This window comes from Typha latifolia, chromosome 10 (genome assembly GCF_019914945.1).
Source record: "Typha latifolia isolate L0001 chromosome 10, TyphaL0001v2, whole genome shotgun sequence".
Classification (NCBI taxonomy): Eukaryota; Viridiplantae; Streptophyta; class Magnoliopsida; order Poales; family Typhaceae; genus Typha; species Typha latifolia.
Window position 1 is genome coordinate 3,314,121 of NC_133095.1, and position 11,808 is coordinate 3,325,928.

The window sequence follows — 11,808 nt, forward strand, 5'->3', positions numbered from 1 at the left end:
ATTTGGCTTTCACAAACCTCAAAGGGCCTAATAAGTATGAAACAAGAACAACTTTTTAAGCTTAATGTTTGTATAATTTTGGTGGTAATATTGAGAAGAATCGAATCCAATTCGCATTAAGTACGTTGAAAAAGTGATTAGCTACCTATTTCGAAAACAAGACCGTTAAACGCAGAGTATCTAGGGTCGCCGGAGAGCCAGAGGAGGACGGGGTCGTCGCTGGGCCTCCGCTCGGACTTTATGAAGTAGTAGAACAACTCCACGCCTTTCTCTTCATCCACGCTCACATATCCTTTCATAAATATTTGCCGTATACTTTTTGATACCCCCGTTCTAGTTTTTAATCTAAGAAAATAAGATTCAAATATAATATATAAGGAGTTTAACTTAAATATAAGGGTCAATTAGATTAATTACGCCGACACTCTCTGACCTATATCCTTGGATATAAGTGAAATTCAGGATTTTGCCGAGGATTAGGCGAGCGAAAGAGGAGGAGGAGAAGTTGTATTTAAATTTAATTTAGTTATCCTAATTTAATTAAAGAAAATAATATTATATTTAAATATCTATTAATTTGATTGAAATATATAACAAAGTATCTACGTTATTTCAGAAAAATATAATTGTCACATAAGTTGACTAGCTCAATTTTTTTTTTTTTCATGGCACACTAACAGAAGAGTGACATTAAATCTTTCTAAAATTCAGAGAATATATTATGACCTAAAAATTTTAGTTTATTAAAATGTTCTTTATCTTCTCTTGACATTTTTAACTTTTTTAATAATTCAAGAATTCTATGTATCAGAAAAAAATTTCTTAGAAAGTATTAAAAATTGATGATAATTTACGGGGTTTAATTAATTATTAACTAAATTTTCGGTTGACCTCACTTTCATATCTTTGAAACTAATCATTAAAAAAAATCAATTTCTTTGTGGGCAAATTGGCCGCTTGTTCTTTTTTTTTTTTTTTTATTAAATAAGTTTGAGGAATTCACACAATTTATAGATTTCATTGTGCAGATGTAGAGGTAATTTAAGTGCTTTCTTTAATTAAAGAAATACTTAATTTTTTAAATCCATTTAAAACCATCTACAAGGCTCTAAATATAAAACCTAGAGCCCTCTTTGTTTAATATTTAATTATTAATTATATATTTATATACTATATTTTATTTATTTAATATATTTATCAATAAATATATATGGTTAAAAAATTCTCATAGAAAATTTTAAAAATAAGATTAATATTTAATAGTTTCAAAAATAATTTTAAATTACTAATTTTTTAAAAAATATTTAAGAAGCCAATGGTTTCTCACTCCACGTAAGAAAATTTAAGATAAAGAGGCTTAATTTAAATTCGCTAATTAAATATCTCTAACAAAAGGCATAAAAGAATTTAATTTTATTATGCAATTTTTTTGTTTGATGTATTTAATGTTTGATATATTTTAATATTTAGTGTTAAATTTGAAAAATAATTTTATGCGAAGAATTTCATAATACTTACCATTTTTTAAATAACAAACAAAAAAAAATATTTATTATACAATTTAAAATTAACTCTAAAATAATTTAATGTTAGCTTATTTTTGAAAATCTGGACGATATATTTTTAACTGTACTGTACACTCAGTTTAAATAATTAGATTATAAAATAAAAAATACATACGATATTCAAAATATTAGCTTCAAAGTTGATATTTAAAACAAATGAATAATGATTTAAAGTCACGTCGGAGATGCTCTTATTGTAGTACATAAGAGTAATTTATTTTTAGTTTTAGAGCTGAACTCAATCCAAATAGAGCCGATTTCTTGAAGATTACAAAGGCTTAAGAGATAGCCATCTCCGAGCCATAGCCAAACATTGCTTAGGACGGAACGCCGGAGCATCGTGACCCGCTCCCTGCATAGTAGCCCAAGAAAGGAAGAAGAAAAATTTCTTCAATTAAGACGTTCTTCATGCATATGTTATATAATAAAACAAAGAGGTCAAATGAAGCAAAATATCTTCTTCACCTTTACAGTGGCGAATGTCATATTGTTAGAATATGTTATAGTAAACCTGGGAAAACAAGGAGACGAACAAATTAGATGACTACTGCAGTTTTCATGAAAAGAGAAGAGCAATGCTGCACATATAATATTGCATCATACCCAGCACTTTGGCCTCCAGAACCCCAAGATCTCCAGTCATCTACAATGGAGAAGTTGAGGGATCTTACCCATGCCTGTGTTCCCAGAAACGGTACCACTAGGTCATGATCTCCGCTGGGTTGAAGAAAAACAGTAAAGATTTTAAGGAAAAGAGATAAAAATATTCCATAATAAAATAAGCCTGGTTATGGATTTACCTATATACGAGAGCACGGTAGCCTCCTCTGCTGGTAAGGTGATAGTGATATCTAATACTACTGGGAAGGTCTTGTGTATATGGTAAGTCATGGTTGCACCTTTGCCACTCTCTCACAGCAGCTCCCTGCTTTTCAACAATCAATGCAATAAGTCTCGTATCCGGTAATGATGTAAAACAGGTTAATTAGCCTCCACCCTTTAAGAGATATATTCATTCCATTCAACTACTTATTCATACCCAAAGGTGGTTCTCAAAGCAGGACATTGCCTCATGGAGGAACTAAACATTTTTCTGTCAGTAGCCAATCAAGTTCAACTAAGTGGGAGGCTTGAGTTTAACCTGTATATCTCATAGTCCTCCCAGTTTGCTCCTCCATTCTCTCTCTATGTTCACCCTAACACTCCAAGGAATCAAATCTCGAGCATATCACTCAAAAATTTTCTGACTATTTGCTATAACATCACTCTTTCGAGATGGCACAGACCTTCTAGCTAGATGTGATGATTTGATGGAGCTTGTACATGAACTTGGTATTATTTCTGTCCAACAGATTAATTGTTATATATGAAACTGGTAGAGTTTACCTTCTTAACGCCGAGAGCCTCTTTTGTGGACTGATTGTTTGCCCAGTAATAAGATAGCAAACGAACATAAGTCTGCAAGCAAAGTGACAAATATTAATAGCAAAATAGAGAATAAGGAAAACTATATATTTACATATACTTGTTAGGTCAGTTGAAGATCAATAAATGGACATCCAATCTTACACATTTGAGCATCTTCTATGTTTTTAAGACAACTAGATACTTAAAAGGCCAATGTGTTTGATTCCCTCTGCTATAGTTCGATTAAAAGAAAACTATAGTTTAGTCATAAAAATATCTTGCCGAGATGACATGACATAATTTCAAGGTGCTCGTAAACTTGATTCCCTTCACAAATTGTTTTGGAAATGTAAATATGAATCGCCCATTGAATCACTGATTTGCACAAGATTTTTTCTATGTCGCCAGCGTTAGTGGTATCAAATATATATACATCATACCAACTACTAGATATGATCAAAGGGCCCAGCTCACTTGTGCCGGCCCGGTTTGGACCGGCTAAGCTCGGCCCAGATCCGGTTTAGGCCCGACCTGGCCCGAGCCCGAACTATCCATGGGCGGCACGGGCCAGCTCTTTGCCCGCCCAACTCGGCCCGAAAGTCTGCCCGTTTGGCCCGCAACTAGGCTCGCCCGTCTCGCTATAGTGATTGGTTGGTCGGGCTGGCCCGCCCCGACCGGCTAGCCCGATTTCTCACGGGCCAATGGGCGGTAACGGGCTAGACTATTCTAGCTCGGCTCGAATCCGGCCTGGCGCGAGTGATTGGTGGGTCGGGCCGTGAACAAATACTTAAGCCCGGTTGGCCCGAAAAGTTCGGCCCGAACCCGCCCGGCTCGCCCGATGATCATGTCTACCAACTACTAAAGAAACTAGCCCTCAAGAAAAATGATTATCTGCTTATATAACATATCATGATAAAATGATGTGGAACTCGTATTCAGGTTGGCATTGTTAATTTCCAACCTGAAATACTTGCCACCTGAAAAAGAATCCTGCTAAGACAACCGTACATGTAAAGGAGGGTTTGAAGAGATTGACTCACTTCACATTTAAAGGGAGGAGGTTCCGGTGGTTGATGCAATAATTTCTTGTACTCCGCCTTTAAGATTCTTTCAGCCACACCATTTGGTTTAGGAGATAACCTAGGACATACGGGGGTCCAATATAGAATCTATCTGAACTTTTGAAATATGCTACAAGAGAGTGAAATAGTTTGATAAGATATTTTTTTGACATAACACGGAGTTGGTGAAAAAGGAAAAAAAAAAGAAGAAGAAAGATTTCCTAACCTTTTTAACAACATTAAGCACCTCAACACAAGGTGCACTACGAGGATCTTCATAATCTTCTCCTTCACAATGCTTCTTCGCCAACTACAAAATAAGAAAGGATGTGTTACAACAATTTGCAATATTGTTTGACATAAGGTGGTGCATCACCTCATATATTTGATCCGATATGATTCCAACACCATGAGCATATGGGAGTCGATAATTCTTATCAATCTTTTCATCTGTTACAGGGTTGCCAACCAGATAACCCTGGAAGAAAGCACAGAACATTGGTTGAAAGAGAAAATATATCTTCTCTATTGAGACATCAAGAAAATTACCTATACGATAAGCGAATCTATCGGTAATTCCATATATAACATTATGGTGAATATACATAGATGTTCAGTGAATTACTTCTTACCTTGAGATTAAGAATTGGTTGTTTCCCATATTCAATACCTGGATGGATGTCCAAAGAGAAAACAATTACCATCATACTATCAAATCTATAAGCTTTTAGTAGTTGACATAAACAGACGTGATGAGTGCTAAAGCAACCTTGTGAAATATCGTGTGTAATCAACGGAACGACCTTCCCGGCGTATGAATCACCGCCAACGTAGAACGGATTGGAGAGGAATTGAGGGTGATCAATGAACCACTACAATAAAATACAATAAAAATAAAATTCCCCCACCCGTTTAAGATTTAGACAAATTGGAGAGCATCCCTACCTTTATAATAAATTGATGGACTTGCGTAGAAGAAGATATATCCCCAACAATATAACCTTCAGGTGACGCCGAGAATGAGAAGCCAGCACCAACAGGCGAATCCAAAAAAATAATGTTTGCCACCTGAAAGCCATCAAGCGTCGTCGTCAGATCGATCATCGATTTAAAAATCAAGCGGAAGTAGCAGGCGATTGAGGAGCACAACACACCTTGGTCCAAGAATGTGGGAAATATACCAATTCTGGTAAGCTCCCATTGTATTCGGCTTTCACAAACCTCAAAGGGCCTAATAAGTACGAAAAAAGGACAACCTTTTGGTGGTAATATTGAGAAGAATTGAATCCAATTCGCATTAAATACGTTGAAAAAGTAATTAGCTACCTATTTCGAAAACAAGACCATTAAATGAGGAGCATCCGGGGCCACCGGAGAGCCAGAGGAGGACGGGGTCTTCGTTGGGCTTCCTCTCCGACTTTATGAAGTAGTAGAACAACTCCACGCCCTTTTCTTCGTCTACACTCACATACCTACAATACGTATTTCCCGTATAATTTATTATACACCCATTCTAGCTTTCAATGTTAGAAATAAGATTCAGATCTAATACAATGAAGGAAAATTGTTTTAAAAAAAAGTTATCTACATTAATTTTTCTCTTTCTTAAGGACATAAATATCACAAATCTACTCAGAAAAAATTTACAAGGTATATATAAAAATACGCGAAATAGTTCAAAAAATTTAAATGAAATTATCTTTTATATTTATATTCATCTCTCTCAGGATTCAAATCAGGAAAATACTCCAATCGTCAAAAATATATTGAGTATAATAGCAGGTGAGAACTGATTTATATTCCCATTAGTCTATATTAGCTGAATACTAACTATGCCATAAATTAGGTGTGTCGAAGTAATTAGTACAAAATTTCTTTTGATCAACAGCTATATTTGTATGGAAGTAGGGAGGTCTAGATATCGCTCACCCACTTTCTTAGTAGAATGGTAGGCATCCATGGAAGCCTGGAAGATGGGTGATGATCACTGACGACGAAAGAGAAGAGAGACTAAATAATAGTAGCACAAGTAGAGGAAGCATTGGGGATATGCATTGCAAATTAAAATACAATACAGTAGATCTTTTTATAGATAGCCATGCCACCTACTTACCTTCTTTCATTTAATTAAAACAACAGTTTACGCATAATATTTTCACTATTTATAAATTAAGCCTTATAATTTAGGTATAATAGCTAAATTTAATTTAATACTTGGGTTAAATTAATTATACTAATAAGAGTACAAAAATATCCTAGCCAAATAATACTTATCCAACCTATTCTAACTCAACCTAATCCAAATATACCCAACCAATACTAAGAGTAAAATACTTTTAATTAGCAAAGTATTCTCACGTTGTTTGTTCAAATCTAACCGAAGGTATTTTGTGCACATATTTATTAAATCATAAGATTTGATTTACAAAGAGTAAAATTATAACGTATATACCACAATGTCTTTAAAAGACAAGGTGCTACATACAATAAATTCATCTTAGTATATTATTTGATGAGTTATATAGCGTATTTATCTATATATTTTAGAGGGAAAAATAAAAGAAATTTTTGTTTACCAAAATATTGTAATCTTCTCGAGAGTATTTTTGGCATTTACAGGTTTTTTTGTCTATATAGTCACGAGAGGGTGAGACATTTTTAATAGCTCGGGAGGTCTCTCGTATTGAATAAAAAAACTTTTTGAAAAGTATATAAAAAAGAACGATAGTTCGTGGGGTCTTAAGTGTAATTATCCTTTTATTGTTCACTAATTTTTTGGCAATAATTTTGTTGGTTGTTTTGTGATTTTGCAAACTTATTGTGGGAAAATTGGCCACTTTCTTGTTTTTAGTTAAACAAGTTTGATAATTTATTATAGATTTCATCGTGTGGGTGTAGAGGTAGCTTAAAATACTTTCATCACCTGGACAATGTGAAGATCTGACCACATGGGTTAAGTCGAGGTAAATTAGTTATGTAATTTTATTTTATTATTTTGAATTTTAAATAAGTCAAATAATTCGTATATATATATCCGATATGCTACGAATTTTACTTTTATAAATAGGGTTGGACATATGTCGATAACTATCATTGAATTGAATAAATTTGAATTTAACTAAGTTATTATTTTCATCATTATCTTTTATCGTAACGCTTAAATCACTTTATCTTTCTAGAAGTAGATCATAGCCGTAGAAACATCCCAACTTTTTAAACCCTAGTCACTTTCCTCCTCCAGCAGCCACCCTACCCTATGGCCATCCGCCACCCTCCGATGATCGCCGCAATATTGAATATTTACCATTCTACATGATGTATCTCTACTATTTTATTTTTAATTTTTTATCCCAACCTTTGATTTAGGTGAAACTAGATCCATTAGAACCTTAACTCGCGAGCCTACCTCCATCTAAGTTTTTATAATTTTCTTACATCTGAATTAGTCCAAATTTGGTTCATAACATTAGTATCAGAGCCAATGTTCCTCAGAAAATGGTTAACATGCGATCATCCAATACCAACGATGAGGGATTGACCATGGATGACCAGGACCTCATCTTTGTTCTTATGGGAATTTATCTGGCGCCCCCGCCACCACCACCGACGTGGGCGAAGGTCATTTTTAAAGATTATTCTAACAATGTCACTAGACCCATTGCGGAGAGCGCTGAGAGGATGGACAAGGCTATTCAAGCCTTGGCGACAGCCCTCCTGACCCAGCATGGCCACTTTGCGCCGCTAGCACCGCCGGCCATGGCAGGACTAGGCCAGCCGCGGCCACCATTACCAACCCATGAGGGAGGGGATAAGCCGGCCCAAATCGCGGCCTCAACCCCTCGTCCAACAGTGGTGGGGACTCCTCCGGCCTTGCAGACCTTCCCAAACGTCGCTGCCACGCCGAAACCACTCGCAATAGTGGCCGCGAGGTCATCTTCCCCACCCACGGTGGGAGCTAGGGCCAAAAACCCTAGCTTCCCACCAGCGGCCATCCAAATGCTCCCGGCCGCCGCCATGTCTGGTCCCTTCCACAGGGACCCCGCACTGAGCCCGGGCCACCGTTCACGCCCGGCACCAACCGGAAGACCGCCAACGATGGTGGTTTATGCTACAACAAACCCATGGCTAGTGGCCACGGGTCCAATGCTCCCATGAGCACCGGCGGCCATGGCTGGCTTCATCGGGCGATGCCACCACTTCGGGAAGCTATCCCTACATCGGGGTGGCTACGTTGTGGCTTCCCGCCGCCACCGGCTGGTCGACTCGGCCACTGAAGAGTACCTTCATTAGTGGGCTTAGGCCTAACATTCAAAGCCGAGGTCAAGGCTTTGATGCCCACTACTTCTCACGAGGCCTTCTCCTTAGCTGTTATGATGGAGGCCAAGTTGGATCAACTAAACCAAATCCGCAAGGAGGAGAGAAGAAAGATGGCATAAGCCCACGATTCACTAGAGACGGCATCTGCCCTAATTCAGCTTGCACTAATGGCTCAATCTAACCGACAGATGATAATATACCACTTTGTACCCAATGACTTGGAAGAGCATCGAAGAAAAGGCTTGTATTTTTTGTGATGATTGATTTACCCCCAATCATAAATGCAAGCACGAGCCGGCCGAAGTCATGCTCCTAAGCGGACTCGAGGAAGACAAACTTGAATGTACTAATTAGCACGACAAGTTGTATGAGTATAAGGACGTGAGAGACAAGTCACTTTGAGGACAAGGTGTAGGAAGTATGGTGAATTGTTACGATCCGACCACATGGCTTGTCGAATCAAGTCAAGTCGAGTTAAGTTAGTTACTTAGCTTTATCTTATTATTTTAAAGAATGCATGAATAATTTAGGTACTTATAAATTATTTCATATACTATAACATAATATTTCTTTACTTGTACAGTTTAAATTAAACGGAGGGTGTTAAATAAGAATTATAAGAAAAAAGTAGGGGTTGGATTATAAAAATATTAAAGACGATGTGTGAATTATAAAATAGATAGAATGTAAGGTATAATTTTATAAAATTTTCTTAATTATATATGTGAGATGTAACACAATGTTCGATGAAAGACGACCTTAAATAAAAAAAATCTAGATGGACTTCTTAGCCTACCAGCTCGAACCAATAATAAAAGTTTGCATGCATGCATTTGGCTTTATACGATGCAGCCACTCGATGATTTGGAAATTAAAATCGTAGTATTTCAATGCAAGTAGCATTTTTATTTTAGTTTTCGGGAGAAGAAACGGAATGCAAGTAGCAAAATTATAGGCCTGGAATTGTTCAAACTTTGAGGAGCTCCATACTTTATATTGTATGGAGATTGTCTAATTGTAGGGAACGTTGAGGCCTTTGAATAAATTATCTCACTTGCATTTAATAGATGCGAGATGTGCTGTAAATCTGACTGTGAACATCGTCGTTATCTTACACCAAAGTTAGTGGGAAAAAAATATTCATTATCAATAGAATATTGATATAAAGATATATATATATATATATATATATATATATATATATAATATATATCGAGAGAACAATGATACATCTAATAAGATGGACAAAAGTGGCTAGATTCTTTACGTCTTTGAGTAAAATATAGTTTAGCTCAAACTCGATTTGGTGTATAACTCCAAAAACACATTAGTAGGCAAGAACCAACAAATCTTCAAGTAGCTCAAAGCTTGAATATATCTTTTGTTTTCCATTATTTTAGTGAGGTTAATCAATTTTCTAATTAGTTAGTCAGACCTAAAATTTACTTCCAGGTTAATTTTGCATCTCCTAATTTATTTATTTACCTGAGATAATTTATGCAGTCTTAAAAAAAAGATGATATAATTGCATTTAATTTTACAAAAAAGAAAATTTACCTACCTGAAACAAAAAATTAGATATATGAGCTTACCCTCTTAGTAAACGGGTCACAAATGAGTCCAACAGCCATAACAGATCAAAGAAGGTTCATTCCATTTTAATTTAGTACAAAAAGATAATTTCTATCACAAGCACTCACATATAAGTATACTCATGCCACCTTTTGCCACAATAAGTATACTCAAAAAAATTAAATGAAATTATCTTTTATATTTATATACAGCTCTCTCGGGATTCAAATCAGTCAAATACTTCACTACATCTCCAATCGTGAAAAATATATTGAGTATAATAGCATATGAGAACTGATTTATATTCCCATTAGTCTATTTGAGCTGAATACTAACTATGGCATAAATTAGGTGTGTCGAAGTAATTAGTACAAAATTTCTTTTGATCAACAGCATGATTTGTATGGAAGGAGGGAGGTCTAGAAATCGCTCACCCAGTTTCTAAGTAGAATGGTAGGCGTCCATGGAAGCCTGGAAGATGGGTGATGATCACCGACGACGAAAGAGAAGAGAGACTAAAGAATAGTAGCACAAGTAGAGGAAGCATTGTGCATACGCATTGCAAATTAAAATGCAATAGTATATCGTTTTATAGGTAGCCATGCCACCTACTTCCTCCTTGCCTTTGGTCGATTCATTAAATATAAGGAAGCGTTTTTTTAAATAAAAATCTGATAACTAAACTTAATAAAACATCTGGATTAAATTAACTACACTAATAAGATTTTAAAAACATCCTCAGCCAAGTTATATTTATCCAATTTATACTAACTCAACCCAATCCAAATATACCCAACCAATACTAAAGACATTTTAGTTATTTAAAAAATAAAATATATTTAATTAACAAAATATTATTGTTTCAATTCTTCTCCCTTTAATTCGGTTATTTCATGTATAATATATCTTAGTTTAAATAATAAAACAACTAAACAGTTTATTTTGTAAAGTACTTACAAATTAGGGGAGAAAAAGAGGAGCATAGTAAAGAAGAGTACCTCAAATAAATGAAGTGGGTGTGGGTGCATGATACCCTTCATAGTGCTAGTTAGATGGAAGGTTACATCCTTTGCCTGCAGCTCTGGCCACTGCATGAGAGCGATTTGATATGCACTAGTACCCACCTTTTCTTTTATTACTTCGTAAAGCATGCAATTTCATCCAGTTTCATAACCACTTTCACTTTATATATATATATATCTATATATAGTTTATGGCAAAATTGGAATCAGATGTTTGATTGTAAATGGAGAGTAGTAGTGTTATCTAAAGGTGGCATAAGATAACCTGACTTAAAAGTTGATTATTAAATGAATCATGTTTATGTTTATTATCTTAACCCATTTAACTTAGTCCTTTTATGACACAAAAAAAATAATATAATAAACCGTGTACATAAAGCAAAAAAAAAATTATTTATAACAAAATACGCTTTCTAATGAATTGGTAGAATACATCAAAATAATATTATCAAACATACCCTTCTCTCTTGTAACCTTTTTTTTTTTCCCCTTTGAAAAATGTGTCCATTTCCTAATCCTACATGTCAGCTTACTAGATAGGCAATGTCTATTTGTTGGTACGAAGTGAAATGAAATGAGCATTACTATACTATATTTTGAAACGGAAGTTACACTGCCCAAAGATATGTTTAGTCTTGTCAATGGCAAATTAGTAGTTTGATATCACTCTCTCTCATCATTTCAAATGGATTAAAAAGAATCGATTAGCCATTGACATGACCTGATGTGATAGAGCTTAAACCCTGTTCTCGCTTTGATTTACAAACGAACACTAATCCCACCTCATTTAAAAAAATATATCACCTTAATTAATTATTGTTTCAATTCTTCTCCCTCATGTATAATATATCTTAGTTTAAATAA

The 11,808-nt window shown here is 35.2% G+C and overlaps 1 protein-coding gene across 1 annotated transcript; it reads right to left on the minus strand.

Moving 5' to 3' along the window:
* Positions 1 to 1,729: 1,729 nt before the first annotated feature.
* Positions 1,730 to 10,518, minus strand: LOC140796032 (serine carboxypeptidase-like 7). Its single transcript, XM_073148869.1, has 13 exons — positions 10,357 to 10,518; positions 5,360 to 5,505; positions 5,188 to 5,264; positions 4,979 to 5,101; positions 4,803 to 4,905; positions 4,666 to 4,703; positions 4,410 to 4,511; positions 4,260 to 4,343; positions 2,952 to 3,023; positions 2,366 to 2,490; positions 2,169 to 2,282; positions 2,031 to 2,076; positions 1,730 to 1,917 (listed from the first exon to the last, which is right to left on the minus strand). The coding sequence occupies exons 1-13, from the start codon at positions 10,467 to 10,469 to the stop codon at positions 1,834 to 1,836; spliced, it is 1,227 nt and encodes a 408-aa protein (XP_073004970.1). The 5' UTR covers positions 10,470 to 10,518; the 3' UTR covers positions 1,730 to 1,833.
* Between the last annotated feature and the right edge of the window lie 1,290 nt (positions 10,519 to 11,808).

Bases quoted from the DNA above. Each gene is read 5' to 3' on its own strand.
- LOC140796032 (XM_073148869.1), bottom strand. From the start codon at position 10,469: ATGCTTCCTCTACTTGTGCTACTATTCTTTAGTCTCTCTTCTCTTTCG. The intron at 4,704-4,802 runs GTTGCTTTAGCA...ACATCCATCCAG, and splicing joins TACACACGATATTTCACAAG to GTATTGAATATGGGAAACAA. The intron at 2,077-2,168 runs GTATGATGCAAT...TTGTTTTCCCAG, and splicing joins TCTGGAGGCCAAAGTGCTGG to GTTTACTATAACATATTCTA.